Source organism: Mytilus trossulus, chromosome 10 (genome assembly GCF_036588685.1).
Source record: "Mytilus trossulus isolate FHL-02 chromosome 10, PNRI_Mtr1.1.1.hap1, whole genome shotgun sequence".
In the NCBI taxonomy this organism is placed as follows: domain Eukaryota; kingdom Metazoa; phylum Mollusca; class Bivalvia; order Mytilida; family Mytilidae; genus Mytilus; species Mytilus trossulus.
This window is the reverse complement of record NC_086382.1, coordinates 8201267-8219060: the sequence shown is the minus strand read 5'-3', so window position 1 is coordinate 8219060 and position 17794 is coordinate 8201267. Positions and strand designations below refer to the sequence as shown.

General features: G+C 32.7%; 1 protein-coding gene across 10 annotated transcripts in view; it reads right to left on the bottom strand.

The window, feature by feature from the left end:
• The window catches only part of LOC134686806 (neuron navigator 2-like), a 302687-nt gene that overhangs the window by 101637 nt on the left and 183256 nt on the right, over positions 1-17794 (bottom strand). For 9 of the 10 annotated variants that reach the window (XM_063546602.1, XM_063546594.1, XM_063546601.1 and 6 more), the window contains one exon: positions 166-2353. In XM_063546602.1, the coding sequence (XP_063402672.1) occupies positions 166-2353 (2188 nt within the window). Of the gene's footprint in view, positions 1-165; positions 2354-10046; positions 10213-17794 lie in introns of those variants that run through there. The other variant, XM_063546604.1, reaches the window with a different exon arrangement.

Here is a 17794-nt window from a genome sequence, read left to right as displayed (position 1 = left end):
TTACATGGATAACACTAGAAATAATGAAATTAAGGATTATTCTAAAGCTTCCTTTCTTACTGTTATTTTTTTCATGTTGTGCTGGTTGTTGCTTGCTTGTAAAATGTTTTGTTTTTGTTTGCCAGTTTTTAAGGTCATAGTTAGATAAAATATAAAATAGAATACCTATCGTCGTCAATCATCCCGTTATTTTTCTGCATAGATTCTTTAACAGCTTGCATCCCTTCTCTGAACCTCTGCTGTAAACGTCTGGCATAAAGAGAAGCGCCACCTTCACTCATATACCCACAATTCATTTCATCCACTTTGTTTTGACTTCCTTTTAGTATATCCCCATCTGACATATATCCAGAGATGTAATCAAAGCTTTCATAATCAGAACTATAATCTCCGTCAAAAGAACTATTTAATCCACTAGATGGCGTTTTTCTTATCGGACCAGAATAAAATTTCCCATGATCCATCAGAGGACGATTCATACCTAACCGGCTTGTGCTAGCGAAGTAAGTGGCAGTAGGTGTAGCATAGCCAGGATTGTGAAAGATTTTACCTGGTGGAGTAGTATACCCACGTAAATATCCTGTTCCATATGGCATTGCTCTTAATATCGGCTGCATTGGTTTAATATCCATTGCTTCACCAGAATCGTCCACGAACGTTGTATCTTTTTCAGAAAAAGTAGTCTCTTTTGAACTTTTTTCTTTGTCTTTATTCACAGTTTTCGTCCTAACTTCAGAATCAAATGTCGTTTCAACTTTTTCACCGTGTCGTGGTTGAACGATTGCCACATTGTTTGCCGATTTATTTATTGGTTGTTGAGGCTGTAACACTTTCAATCCTAGCCTCGGTGAATTTGTAGCACTAATACTTCCAACATCAGAGCCCGAGTCTGACGGACGATATATAACACTTTCCGTTGATGAGTTACTGTTATTACCACTCGGTCCACTATGACTGGACGATGACGATGTAGAATCACTTTTATGGCCTGATATAGAGGATTGTCCCGATGGAGAACCAGGACTCTCGTTTTTAGCACCATCTTTTTTGGTTTGTGGCAAAGAGTTATTACTATGATCTTTCATTGACGGTGTGTTACTCCTAGGTGGCGGTTCTGTCTTTGGAAGAGGCGGAGGTAATGCACGGTTTATTATTCCTGATTGCGTATTGAGATCAGATATGCCAGTCATGGCATGCATTTGAGTATTAGCCACCGAACACGTTGGTTTGACAACATTCACTGTCTGTTGTAAGTTTCCTTCTTTATTCACTGAAGGCTTTTGAATACCACTTTGATATCCAGACATTTTAGAACTACCTTTTGAATATTGGCCATCACCTACTCGGTCTATTTTCCCGTCAGAATAGTCAATTTCTGTGTATCTACCTTTCATTTGTAACATCTTGTCTGAATCTTGCACACTTGTTTTCGAGTGGTCACTTATTGTTTCATAGTGTTGTTTTGAATGTGACCCTACAGATGGTGACCCATATGCACTTAATCCTGAATGTTTTGTAGATGGCACTCCTGACACTGATGGTGATGTAGCTGCAGACGACGACTGAGAATGACTTTTGGATTTCTCATCTTTACTACGAGATTTTCCTGGTTTTGGAATGCTTGTCGGTGTCCGTATCCCTGTACTTGTTGGCGTTGATGACGTGGATTTCGATGATTTAGATGCTGACTTTGAAGGGATGAGAGTTCCAATTTTTGTTCCTTTTTGTCCTGATTTTAAGTCTGTTTTACTTGATGATTTTTTAACTCCAGATCCATAATCGGAAGAAGAATAATGTTTTTCATTCTGAGCCAAGGGCAAAGTAGATGGATGCTCCTTCTTGTTGACAGTTTTTCCAAGGGACTTTGTTTTTGGTGGAAGTTTGGGACTTTCTGATTCTGGTGAAAAACTTATAGCCCCAGGATCAGTAGAACTTGAACTTCTTGCACTAGCAGTACTAGATCTGGTATCTGTACTGATTCGTGAATCCCTATCACTACTAAGAGCTAAGGATGAGGAACTTGTGCTCGCAGTACTACCAGTACTTGTTTTTGATGTGCTTTTAGGAACTCCACTTTTGCCCTTGGATTTGTCCTTGGAATTGAAAAATTTAAATTTATCCAACATAGAGTTTTTATTTTGTGGTGTCGTTTTCTGTGAAGTACTTTTGTTTGAAGCAGTTGAACTTGTTGAGGTGGTACTTCCTGTACTGACCACTCTCGGCTGTTTTTCTCCAGATGGTCTCGGTGTTGTCAAGGAGCGACCCCCAGGAGTAGGAATACCAGACCCAGGAACAGCAGGTGATGTAGCTCGGGAAGATGGATGACTGCTTTTAACAGTATTCAAAGAAGAACCTGAAAAATAATCAAGAATTTTTGAATGACTATGATATTTTGTCAACACTGAGTTAGCGAGTTTGAACCCTGCAAAAATGTTTTTGAACCCTGCAAATATGTGTTTCATTTCAATTGTAATTGACAAAGATTTGGAGATTGCATCCAAGAGAAATAGCTTATAACTGACAAGAAAAAAAAAACCCTCATCATTACAAAAAAAATACAAACAGCTCTTCATTAAGTGCAACAAATGGAAGTTTTTAACGACCTTGACTGGCTATACAGCCCTTGCACGGTCGGTTCATTTGGTGCTCTAAGTCTTTACCAATATAAACCAACACTTGAATATCAATTGACTGCGGAGAACAAATCACAGTCCTATCAGCCCCCAAAAATACAAACAATTGAACTCTTAGATGTTGAGGTGCTTTAGTCTCAACCAAATTGTACGTTTTTCAGTTCTATCAACAAAACATACAAACAGCACTTCACCGGTGAGGTGATTTAGTCTCAACCAAATTGTACATTCATGACATTTTTTCTGCACTATTGAGGTAAAAGTCAGTCCCTTTAAATTCGTCAGTCAGATCAAATAGGATTCTTATTCTTTAATCAAACATGCAAATATTTACATAACTTTACTTTTCTAAACAGATATTTAACCAAATGACATAGTAAATGATTTTTATTGAAAAGTACAATGAGGTCAACAGGTAAAAACTGATTAGTTTTCAGGTATGTAGTTAAATATTGTCTCAGGTAGAAAACAAACAACATAGTTAATCTGTTTAGTCATTTAATAATTGTCTTTATGCTATTTTAGTCTTCATAGGGAAATATTTCTTTGCCGTGTCTTTTTTACTTTTCCATCCTTGTCGTTCTATGGACCTGGTATTCTAATACCAAAGCAAGGGTGTTATTTTTTTTTTTATATCTGCTATTGTTGTTCAATGAACATAAACATTTTAAACCTATCTACAATACAATGTCTTATATGGTTCTAAGTAACCAACCTATTTGCAAAGTTTTGTGTATAAAATATTATACATGTGTATAATTTAAATCCAGGCAAAACTTAGTAAATAAAATATTTTTGACAAACACTGTACCCATGAAAAAATGTATTTTGCCCAAATATTGTTGAAATATTAGTAAATATACAGAAACATATTTTTTAACAGTGTATTTATAAATTTGTAATTGCTGGTTTCCTGAGTCATTTCAATCCCCTAGCATGCAGTGGTGGATCCAGGAATTTTCCTAAGTGGGGACCCACTGACTGACCGAAGAGGGGGCCTACTCAAGTCATGCTTCAGTAATTCCCTATTTAAGCAACAAAATTATTTCCCAAAAAGGGGGGGGGGGGGGGGGGGGGGGTGGCCCTAAATCCGCCTTTGGCATGTCTAGGTTTTACTTGTAATGAATTAGAGGCATAAAAAAATCATTACACCAAATGTAATTGCAAGTTAAAGATGCTCATACAGTAGTACAATACTAATCAGTTTCAGAGCCAGATTAAGGGGGAGAGGACTCTGAATAATGGAGGTAAAATTATATGTTTACTATATAGACTTTTGACATTTTCCACGTAAAACATTGTCCTGGTTACACCTGTCATAGCGGACAAGTTATTATTTATCAACCAACAAAATATTACAACACCCCCCCCCCTTTGTTTGAAATTTTGGATCCGCAGCTGACTTTGAGCTGAATTCTTTACTAAATAGATGCTGACCAAGCTACATGTCTTCATTGAAGAACATAGCTACAGGGACCATCAACAACTCAAAGATTATAAATTACAATAATACTGTCACTAAGTTACCAAACAATCAATCTCATAAAGAAATTCATTTTATGTCTAAAAGGATACGCAATATATATATAAATATTAACGAAATCTATATATTAGATAGCAACACCCCGTTCCAACAATAAGTAAAGCTGTACAGAATGATAAATTTCTATTCACTATTTATACAACAAGCGACAACTATTCTGGCTTTCGTCCCTTACCTCTATCATGCATGTTTGTTGAACCTATAATACTAAGCAGTTATACGTTCAAAATAATGTCCTTCTATTATGATTCTAAATCCAGCTGTTTGTTAAAAGTTATGTCCTTAAAACAACAAATTGTTAAAATCCAAAAGTTACATTCAAAATGATATTTTTAAAATTTCCCACAGTCACGTTTAATTTGATGTTCTTAAACAATGTCTTCTAAAAATCCAACAGTCATTTTCAAAAATGATGTTCGTAATAAAAAATCGTAATAATCCAAGTAATCAATGTCTCCTTAAAGCAAACTGTAACATCCTCAAACCGTATCATATCATTTAAATATCATAATATGACTAAAATCCATACGATTATTTTTTTTAAATCTTGATAATGAAACATTCATATTGTCACATATAACTTTTACAGGACATTTGTTTCAAATTTCAAATTTGTCACCACATCAAAGGCCTTAAAGCAGTATTAAAATTCTAATAACTTGAATCCCTTTGGACAATATTACCAGCTGTGGTTTTTTTAGAGACTAAGAAAAAAATACGTTTTTTGATGTTTTGATGTGATAACAACAGGTGTGTCGTTTTTGGATCAGGTAAAACGCACAACTGAAGATGATATTTGGCGGGCTGTACAGGATAAGTCATTAAACGTCTGCTTCTTTGTGAAGTATGAACAATATCATCATTCACAATGGTCGTCAGACAAAACAAACAATGTCAACTTTCTACGTCTTTTGTCCAACCCCATGCTGTTTTTGTTTTTGTCCAAATTTAACTGTGTGGTCTTGGGTTTAAACAAATATACATGAACCTCAGAACCTCCGAAAATAAACAATTAAAGGTCACCTAATGATCTGTGAAAACGTAATTTAGGAAGTCATTTTGACAAAACGTTGGTACCATAACAGGAATTAAATACTTCCACTAAACCACAAAGTAGTAAGAAAGTGATTTGAACCCCTTTTAAGTTAGGCCGCTTTATCTATGGACTAGATTTTATCATACATGTAATGATGCATGCCTTCCCTTGATCAAACTATCAGATCTGACATGCAAAGTATAAAGTATGGATTCACATTTGTCACAAAATACATGACACAGTAACCCATCAATACAAGTTACCAAAATATGAGAAATTTATAGGTTACAATTAATACCTACGTCAACAACTGCAAAGCACCAAAAATTTCATCTAGATCAGATCCCCCTTCCTCCCCAGCGAAAACAACACATTATGACTAGATCAGATCCCCCTTCCTCCCCTGCGACAACAACACATTATGACTAGATCAGAACCCCCATCCTCCCCTGCGCCAACAACACATTATGACTAGATCAGAACCCCCTTCCTCCCCTGCGCCAACAACACATTATGACTAGATCAGATCCCCCTTCCTCCCCTGCGAAAACAACACATTATGACTAGATCAGATCCCCCTTCCTCCCCTGCGACAACAACACATTATGACTAGATCAGAACCCCCATCCTCCCCTGCGCCAACAACACATTATGACTAGATCAGAACCCCTTCCTCCCCTGCGACAACAACACATTATGACTAGATCAGAACCCCCATCCTTCCCTGCGCCAACAACACATTATGACTAGATCAGAACCCCCTTCCTCCCCTGCGACAACAACACATTATGACTAGATCAGAACCCCCTTCCTCCCCCTTTTGGTTCGAGATTAAGAGCCTCCCCCTTTTGGTTCGAGATTAAGAGAACTTTCAGAAAGTTTAAAAAAAAACAGCAAGTACAACAAAACTCGATGTGATGGACTGAATAAATAAATCCTAAATTGTCAGAACAATATCACTCTTTTAGAGGTCCATATTTTGAAGAAAGTTTTGAAATTTTCAGAAATTGTTTAAATTGTAGATTTTTTAGTCAATTTTAAATGGGACCCATAGATAATAATTTTTCACAGGACCAAACGTCAAGCATTGATTCAATCCAGCATCATTGCTAACTCAAAATTACGTCAAATTATTTGTGATTATCAAACTTTTAAATTGTGAAGTTTACTTACTCATAACCATACATGTATATCTCCATGTAGATCAAGTTCATATAAACCATAGTCACACATCAGAATGGCACCAGATAAACTTGTATTAATTTACCACAAAAACTATATTCCCTTTAGGTAAATATTGTACATCTATATACAATTAGAGGTATTAAGTGTTTTACATTAAAATGAAAACAAACAAAAACTTACCTGAATGACCTTTGACCTAAGTTTTACCTGACATTCCAAAAACTCAGATCAATCAGTTAGAACAAGGAATTTTTAACTTTGCTGAACACTGTCTGATAAAAGTTGAAATACTGAAGCCATTCAATATGTAAATTCACAAGAGAAGTTCCGTATTTTTCTTGTAATTATGTACAAAATTGTAAACTAGTATTTTATTTCAAAATAATTGATCATTGCATAATTTTGATTTCACCTTAGAAACTCTGATTAAAGAAATATTCAAAATGTTGCATGGACTTTTGGACTGGAGCGAAACGGAAGATTATAAAAGTTGACAGAAAGTTATAAATTTTATACCATGAAACAAATTATTTGATTGGTTGAAAACCAGTTGATTAATGTCTCCATACATAATGAAACATTTATAACCTTAAGCTGGGGTATACTCTAAGCCAAACTTCCTGTTTCAACCACGATTTTGGGTTAGTTGTTATCAAAATCGAAAATTTTCTACATACATGTATAAGAGAAGATTATTTTTCTGAAATCTTGTGGTTACAAAATCAAAAAGTTTTAAGAGTTAGGTATTGCCAAATGATCGATTTAGGGTTAATATCAAAGTGTCACAAGTCTGATAGTATCGAAACAACATTAAAACATTCAAAGGGCTTGCCAAAAACTACAAAATATGGAAAGAAAAAATGTCTGTAGACTGTATTCAGGAATCCAACAAACAGCACATATAACATTTAAGACATCTTGAAGGCCATACATTGACCTATAATGGATTACTTTTATATATTGTTATTTGGATGGAGGGTTGTCTCATTCACTGGCACTCATATCACCATCTTCCTATATCTATCTAGAATACCCATTCCAAATGTTTATCTTGTGTTTTTGTGTATTCCATCCCCAAACTGATTTTGTCCTCTTTTAAGTATGACTGACAGTTCAATTACAACAGTAAAATCTCTTTAAGATGGTTCAATGGCTTTCTTTTCTCTTTTAATAATTCATATATCAAATTTGTCAAATAACAAACAAAGCATGTCATATTTTCCATTTTCCCAAAAATATCTAATTCTACTAAAACCCCAATACATCATGATTAACTCCCCCATCAGATAAAAGTTCATTTTCACTGAAATTATAAAAGATTATTTATCTTTACCCTTCTAGATAAAAGTAAGTTTTTATAACAAGGCTGGGTAGCTTAGATATTATCTCCTCTGAAAATATGATAGGCCCATATTATCTTCTCAAATCTTCTCTTTGTCAGCGGCTAATGGGTCAAAGAACTATTAAAATTTCCATTTTTATGGGGTATTAACCTCTATAAATAGGGTGATCAGTTTCAATTATTTAAATATCTTTACCAAATTAATTCAATTTATCAAAAGTATACAAATTTATGATATTACATATATAAACTATTAAATGTCACTTTTATTGGTGACAAATCAATACTTATGTAATAAGAATCAATAAATATAGAATTATATTTAATAAATAATGTGAAAATGTGAATTATTAATGACATATTTAAATTTTCTATAAACCCTACCTAAATATAACTTAAAAACAATCATTTGAAGTAAATCATATTCTGTGAAGAGTGTACCCAAGCAAAGGGACTTTTCCATATTTGACTTAGCTCTCGCAACGATATAGCCTTTTTGCGCTAAGGCTGCGCAAAGCAAACCTCAATCAAACCATATAGTCTGATCTGTGTTCTTCTGCAAGGGGGAGCTTAGGGGGATACGCTCAGTATGCACTACTCCTAAATTCTAAATAACAAATATAAATATATGAAAAATTAGCTTATAATTGCTATAATTAGTTTGAACCCCTCTCATATCAAGGTTGGTTGAATCCTCATCAGTTTAGGTAGCAGTAAGGTCTATTTGGAACTCACTTCAACTGAAGCCAGCGTAAACAAGAATGTGTACATAGGTCATTTTCCATGTTCAGTGAAATTTCAAGGTCCAAACTCTAATTTGGCATTGAAATTAGAAAGAAAATATCCTATATGGAACTTAAAGTTTCAAGTTGAATGGACTTCAATTTCATCAAGCACTACCTTGACCAAATACTTTTGACCTGAAGCAGGACAAGTCGAATGGACAGACAAAGAGACAGACGAACAGACACACAATAAACATAATGTTCCCAGGTGAGGCATAATACAAGAAGATTGCCCCCTCTCTACGTTCAAGCAAATGTTCCTCCCACCTAATGTCAAATGGTAGAGCAGTGGCGGAACCAGGGTGAGGGTTCCAGGGGTTGGAACCCCCCCCCTTTTTTTTGGACAATCAATGCATTTGAATGGGGACATATAGTTGGAACCCCCCTTTGTCCTGGGTTGAGAACCCACCCTTTTTAAAATGGCTGGATCCACCCCTGAAGAGGCATACAAAGTTCTTAATGAGTTCAAAGAAAGTTATATCCCAATTGTAAAGAATGGTAAAAACAAATGTAAACTGTACCTGTCTTTGTCTCTGTACAATCCTATCTTACTATTGTAAGATTTACAAACAAACCACATGTGTCTTTATTCTGGTTGACAGTTTTATTCCTGATAAAATGTGATTTAAATTACATTTACATCATCGTTTGTGTTTTCAATTAGTATGTAACGTTTAATATCAATCATCCGAGAACAGCCAAAACATCATTATTATGAAGGATTGGTAAAAATGTTGGCTTTTTGTGTACTTGGTAATAGTATAGAAAATGAACCATTAAATGGGAAAATGAGAGTGATTTTTTTATGTGATTGGTATGTAGTATAAATTTGGGAATGTGTCACAGTAGTGCACTGAAATTTGTATGGCTTTTGAAATTATTGAAGGATTGTGGTATTATACACCTGTGTCAAGGATGTTATGATATTGAATGAAAAATAAAAATCTGAATTTACAATTAAATGCTATCATTTAAATCTGGAAAGTTTTCAAGTACTAAGCTGAATGAAATTTAAAGACATATACATAGGTATATTCTTCTTACTTATATAGATATTTTTATTTCTACAATCCTTTATTTTTTTTATAATAAAAATATATTAATGCTACATGTATAAGATAAGCTTATATATTTTAATTTACATATTAATTCAGCTCTCAGGGCTATATATGCATATACTTAACTAATACTTTACTAATATATCACAAAATACAATATTTGTACATTACAATCCTACATTAAACCTAAATATAAACCTACATTTTGATATAAAGTTTATATCAAAAATGAAAATTTAAATGATTTCTTGATAGCTAGGGTATTGCATTTAATTTTATCAATGAAAGATTCTTACTGATTTTAATTTCTACTTTTTTCCATTTCCGATGAACCCATCTGATTTTATGAAGTTGTCAGCCTCTTTTTAAAATTATAATTTTACTGATTATAGTACTATGATACTTTGCTACTTTCATTAATTAAAAGAAAATAATTTCTATATTAAAAACAATTATAACAATACCTGTTATTTTTGCAGCTGCAATCATCCCTAAATTATGTGTTTTTCATTATAATAATATAATAATCCTGTTATTTACATATCACTTGTCACTGTTATTAAATAAATAATAATATGATGAACTTGTCAATATATCTTGTTGATCTAATCACATATAATATTATAGAAATCCCTGTAACAACCCCAACGACCCCTCAGGTAAACTTCAAAGAGAACTATTTGGACAGGTGAGAACATTCCTTAGTCAGGGACTATCACCTGGCTTCTGACCCCCTTATCTACCTAATCATCTTCTATCATTTTTTAAAATGTCCAAATTTGATCTTTATCAGCGATTCACCTTTGAAAAATGTTAACCTTTTGTTATGAAGATTAATTTGTCAATAGTGTATAAGTACCCTGTCAATAACACTTCAAAATATTGGTAACAATTTCCCAAATTCTTTGGGTTTGATTTTTTTAACTTTGGATCCCTGTAGTGGCAGACTGCTATCTTGTCAAATAGCAACCTTCAAAATATAAGGAATCACTCAATCTTCAAATCTTTATTGAACAAAGTTGAACTTGGAACAAGCATGTCTGAGAGTCTAAATAAACAAAAATAAAAGCTTTAATTTCCTTTTACTCGTGAAAAACAAATGGAATAATATATACTGAACGAGAAAAATACAAATGATGTGGAGCCACACAACCATTTTACACCACATCCCCCCCCTAAATTACATAAACAGGGGTTGTTAAAAAGAAATTCGAGTCCGTATTATTTCTTTATAAAGTAACAAACTATCAAAGAGAAATATTGCTTGCATCAGGTAAAATTTCAAAGAAGGTTTTTTCCATTATCAAAAGGAACATGGAATTATCATACACCAAGCCAGTTCAAGTCAACAAGCATTGTTTATCTACTATGACTTAGACAAATATTCCTATGGTGAGGGTAAACAGAAATCTGTATCTAACTTTGTAATTAATGAGATTCTTATGCAACTGAAGATGGTGCCCTGAAGATTACCTGAGCAGGTAAAAATAGGTACCCTGCTGCTTTGATAAAATATAGGTAATTATTGTGTCGAAATTCTTTGGACCTGTCATTAACATTTGTCTCATAAAAGTGTCTGTCTCTTAAAGTTTTGTATCTAGACCAAATTTTGTCAATAAAATGTCACAATGACACCATTCTTTACACAATTTAAAAGGTCATAAAATTGTCCCATTGGATAAGAATGCAGAATGAAATCAAGAAAGATAACTCTATTAATCCATGTAGACTTGATAATTGCTTGTATCCAGGCTTAGGGACAAAAGGATAACAATAACACATGTTATTAATAGCAATGTTCAAACTTTTCATCCCCCTATAACACATTCAACAATCTGAAAATAATGTTTTAAAAAATACACTAAAACAAAGTTGGCCTTATTAGGGTTCATGGATATATTTGCATATGATGGATAGAAGTTAAAAGGGGCCCAGTTTGGTGAAAATATTTCAAATATCATTGGTGCCTTAATCCATTGGTTCACAGTTTTAACCTGTCATGGTTTTACTTTTTGTAATTACATTTATATATTTTATATTCATATATAGCTCAACAAACTTAATATATAACCCATTCTTATATTACAAGTATCTAAAAATGTCTTAATGGTGAACAGATTAATACTACTTCATGCAAATTTAATATACTCCCCCCCCCCTTTTCTCCCTCCAAATTCGTATTTTATCCTATGCGACAACTGCACATAACATGCAATATTAACATGTAATATCAGATTATGTAACAGATGTGTAAAATTAATGTACATATAAATGTAGTATATTTTTTTTCCAAGGACTCGTATCAAATATCCAAAAACAAAACATTTATAAAAGATCTACATCAGCGTAATTAACATATATAAATATAACAAATGTGACCACAGTTTGTAAATGTTGAAAATGATCAGGGCAACATAACCACAGAGTGAACGATAGGAACCTCCACTGAAACTTAAATCGTGTGATAAAATCTGCTGCACTGTGTTCAATTACAGTTTTACTTTGAAATTTTAACCTAAAATCAGTTTTAGATTGATTGATTAACTCAGTTACGGATGACCTTTGACTTTTGGCAAATAACCTTCTAATTATAAATCCATTAATTAAATGGCAACATTATAATTTCACCAGCAAACTGAAAATTAAAACCCTCTGAAATATTACAAAATAAACAGGTTGGAATTAAACTGGTAAATCTATAAATTATAACCAAGGTAACAAGCATCCTTGATAAGGATATAATTATTTTTACCTACTGAAGTGAAAATTTGGTTAAAATGGAAAAAGAAAGTTTACCATCATGTGCGGAAAAAACAATTCAGTCATTCTATTGGAGAAAAGCTATGTTTTCTTGTGTTCAAATAAAGAACAAATGAAACAGCAACCAAGCAATACAAACAAGGCACCTTTTAGTCTCAGTAAATATTAATCTAGTTTCAAGACAATATAGAGCTTTATGTAACAACTATATACATCTATCTATGGTTGAAGACTGACTGATACCAAAAAAGTATAATTGCCCCCCAGTCTCAGGGTGTCAGAAAACTGTACCACCCGAGACCAAATGATGGAAAAGTTGGCTGCAAAAGATCATCTTTCAGTACAGAGTACAGACTTTGACAATGAACAAAACAGAATATCATTATAAAGGGCAAGACATGCAATTCAAACAAGAAAATCATTGGCCATGTTGGCCTGAACACAAAAATACAAATACAATAATTAAGTAACCATAATGGTATCTAATGAATTACAGTTTAAAATGTCTTGTTAGTTATCTGTCTCATTGGCCTGCTGTCTGAATGAAAACAGACATATATACACAGGGTTAGGGTAAGGATGTGTATTATGTATCTGATGAAAACAGACATATATACACAGGGTTAGGGTAAGGATGTGTATTATGTTTCTGATGAAAACAAGAGAAATTTATAACAGCTTAAATTTTTTTTAACTTTGTGTATAAATATCAGAAGGAAAGTTTTTCTAAAAATATGTTTTCTTGAACATGCAATATCTAGATAAACACCACATCCTCTAAATACCTAAGAATTCTCTCTCCAAATCAACTGGAATTGACATGTTTTTATTTTCCAGGATAATAGATACAATAACACACTTCTTTACACCACCAGATCTATGATGTCTCCTCTGATTTGTCAAGGAATGTGATAACCATGAGATACACTTAAGTATTGCCCTCAGGACAAAAACAATGGAGGATAGTACCATACCAGTGGGATAATATTTGTTCAGGAACCAGTCAATAGTTCAATGATTGTTGCCCTTCAGGCACTTATTGTTTATTCAATCACTAGCGAATTCAGTGGAATTTTATTACTATTATCTTTTGGAATGAACCAACAAAAGAAATTTATGTCAATGTACAGGGTTCCTATGGAATCTATATGCATCAATATCAAGTATGTTGGTGAGGATTTGCTGATCAAGATTTTCATATAGATTTGTATGCATATTCAAATGTTCAAGGAAAATAAACATTTGATTTAGTCTGTGCATTAAACATAATTGCTGGGTAATTAAATTAAAATTGGTAATGCCCTATAGGTTATTTTAACACAAAATTTGTATTACTCCAACATGTTGGTATAAATATATTCATGCTTCAATGATTCCCTATATAATCAACCAAATTTTTCACATGAAAAGGGGGGCCTGTGCCCCTCTGGATCTGCCTTTGGGAAATATTGTACTAGCACCCTGAGCACCCAAAAAGTAGCCTTGTTATCAAATACACATTTTCAATATCATCCCACAGACCATTTAATGCTTGGGTCCTAAAACTTTATAATTTTCCATTGAATTAGCTTTTCTAAGAAACTAGGAGACATAATCTAAAGACAATATTTATTTTTGAAAGTGAAAATAATAAAAGTTTTAAATAGGAAAGGAATATATCAAAGTTTTATCGCCCTGGGATAGTATTATGAGGAAGTGACATGAACATGTAATAGTTATTATTGTTGGCAGTTTATCTGTAAAGGCTTATCACCTTGGTCTATAATCAGGATGGACATAAGCCTTCTCATTAGATCTGCAGGATTATCTTGTCAGGAGGGGTAACATTTAACAAGGGTGGCAGGTCTATTAATAATTCTTTACATATGGGATTGTCAAAGTCAATCATTTTCAAGATATATTGATCTTTCTAGAGAGCTTCAAAATACCAACAAAAATGAGAATTTCAAAAGTATTCATCAATAATAATTAAAAGTTTTGATTTGGGGTGACAGTTGAGAAAACGGAATCGTCACCTTTATACAAATCTTGCATTAATATTTTTCCTTTTCACTAATGATTCATATATATTTTTTCCTACATGTTTTAGCAATTGCATACTTACTGAACTCAAGTTTTTGCATCTTAAAATCCAGTAGAAATATTTACATTATATTTTATTTATAAACTCTGTTACAACTCCTTAAATTAATTCCATGTTCAACAAAAACTTTAATCAAAATTTAAAATCATTAAAATACCCATTCAAAGTTGAATTTAATTCATTAAAATTCATTCCAATTTAAACAGATCTTAAATTAAAACCATCCTACCTCCATGACAAGCATATAATCCAAATAAAAATTATCCTGTCTATAAAATGGTCAAACTTCCTGCTGGTCAGATTAAAATGACCACTGTCCAGGGACAAAGACAAGGGCCAGTTGTTCTGTTTACATGTAATTAACTGTTTATCAGGAATGTTCAAAATACAGCAGTGTACTCACTAAACAGCAAGTAAACAAATGATAAAGATCTAAACTATCAAATATAACCATAATTAGGACAGGCCAAACATTTCCTTGGTGTATAAACATTTACTGAGATCTAAACTATCAAATATAACCATAATTAGGCCAGGCCAAAAATTTACTGGTGTATAAACATTTATTTAGGCCCTCGTGTGGGAAAAAATCGGACACGGAAAGGGCTTGAATTATTCGAGTTAATCTGAACTATCAAATATAACCATAATTAGGCCAGGCCAAAACATTTCCTTGATTTACTTTCAAGATCTAAGCTATCAAATTTAATCATAATAAGGCCAGGCCAAAAAAAAAGGGTATAAACATTTACTGAAATTAAAACTTCCAAATATCAAGGTCAATACATCATTTAGTTATAATAAAGTCATCAAAATATGACTGACTTCTATTCAATATTTGCACAATACAAGGGAGTAAACCCACTTTTTATTTGCCAAGTTTCTAGAATCAGGAACATAAAAGTTGATTGTCTTGAACATAACAGATATATTGTGCTTACAATTACTATACTGGTAATTATTTGAAGAGATTTCCCGCCAAAATTCCAAGGCATAACTGACTTTGTTATTTGTAGAGTATTTAAGTAAATGTGTTATTCCTCATTTGAAATTTTGTTATAAGCACCTTTTCATCCAGATTTTTAATTTCAATTTTTTTTAAAATCTTTTCAGAGAAAAAAGTTTTTTTTTTATTATTGAATACAAACTTATTATATGAAACATACGATGCTTTTTTTCATAATTAATCATCTAATAAATAATATGCATTAGATTCAATACTGTAAATTCAGAAATTATTGCGTGCATTTATTATTGCGATTTTGTCATTTTAGACTTAAATGCGATTTTAATTTTAACGATTTTGAGAAAAATCCTTATAAATTCATTTAAAATATTTCAAAATGTGAGTTTAAATTATTGCGTTTGCAACTCTGTCGCATTTTTCGCAATAATAAAAACCTCGCAATAATTTCTGAATTTACAGTACCTTGTCAAGGCCTTTCAGAAGCAGGGTGCAGAATTATCATAATTATTTGGTGTGGCCTTCCATGATATACCAAATTATTCCTAATAAAAACAATCAGCAGTAAAATTAGTAATGGTTGAAGGAGAAAAATTATTGTAATGTAAAACTATGAACTGGTCAAAGGGTTCCTTGTTTATATAATTATCCCATGGGTTAGAGCACCTGCTGTGTGGGACAGTTGTGGTCAGCTCAAATTCATTTGAAGATTGACATTTTAAGAAACTTCAAACAAAAGCTAATTCCTATCTTATTAAGTTATATTATTTTAAGAAGTAAAGATGTGCATACTGTGACTAAACTTGACATGTTTATAGACAGAAAAATTAGAAATAAAATTGAAATTGTGTCAAAGAGACAACAACCAAACCAAAGAGCAGACAACAGTGGAATGCCACCAATGGGTCTTAAATGCAGCAAGAAACTCCTGCACCTGGAGGCGTGCTTCAGCTGGCCCCTAAACATAAATGTATGTTAGTTTAGTGATAATGGACCTGTAATACTAAAAGCCGAAATACAATCTTTCATTGACTGATTGAGTAGTGCACAGGACATGTGGTTGGTTCAATTCCTAATAATTCTTAAGATTAATCAAGTATTGTCCTTCAATTTTTTTTTTTTTATGAATACTATCTTTGATTTTTTCATATTTAATATTCAATATTGTTATTTCTGTCACAGCTTGGTACTGAACAACATCTGTAGTCCACATAAAAATAATATACAAATCCCCAATTCTAGCTAGTACCAACTAATCCATAAAATAAACACAAATATTAAATCTCAGCTTTAAAAACATTTTTAGTTTTGTATGTTGTCCAAATGTTTTCCTTTCATTAACCAGGTTGAAAGATCAGACCAAGCTGTAATGTCAAAAAACTTTGAAATCAACATGTGCATGTCCATTTCTGTTTTTGAAATGTTCTGATAAAAATGTAATTAGAATGAGTGAACCAGTAGAGCACAGCTGCTGTGACTTATCTATCTGACTGACAGCTATCATCGTTTTGATATAAGACAATTTTCTTTTTTCCTGAAATACCATTTATTTTGCCATTTCCTGATGACCATTGTAATTGTTATCTCTTTTCAGATAATTTGAGTAAAAAATTGTAGGTTCTGATATTCACATTTATTTTAGAGGTGTTTAAAGCACTGTAGCCACCACTGAATCAAGATTTTGCATTTAAATAATGTCATCATTCTTTTCAAAAACAAATTTTCCCATTTTCCCACAAGTCCATGAAAATTGGTACATGTACATACAAAAACGACTACTAAAAAATTACACTGTCAAATGAAACCTCTGTAATAGCTTCAAGCAAGTGTGAGAGAGGTGTGAAACATTACCATACACAATTACTACAGTCTTACAGCTGGTGCCAACATGTTATGTCCCTCAAGGTAACATTCAACATCAAAAATTATCTACAAAAATTACATACCCTACATCAGGGTACAGTGACCTAGAATACATGTTCTGTTTTATTTAGATTAAAAAGTTCCTGATGAAAGTAAATCCATAAGGCGATTTTAGCACAGTTAATTCAGAAAGCCTAATACAGTGGCGGATCTAGCAGGTTTCCGGGGGTTTGAACTCCACCCTTTTTTGGACAATCAATGCATTTGAATGTGGCTCAGAGCAAGGTTTGAAACCACCCCTTTTATCCTGGGTTTGGAACCCTCCCTTCTGAAATTTGAATGGATCTGCCCCTATAATACTTTCAAATTTCAAGAACATCTATTATAGCTTTGATTACCTCACAAAATAGAGTTCTAATAAAAATTAAATACTCACTAATAAAAAATGTTAATGTTTTCCACTCAAACAAATATATATATTCCACTGTATCATTGTAATATTCTAGCTTCTATTTCCAGATTTTTAGAAAAATATTTCATTG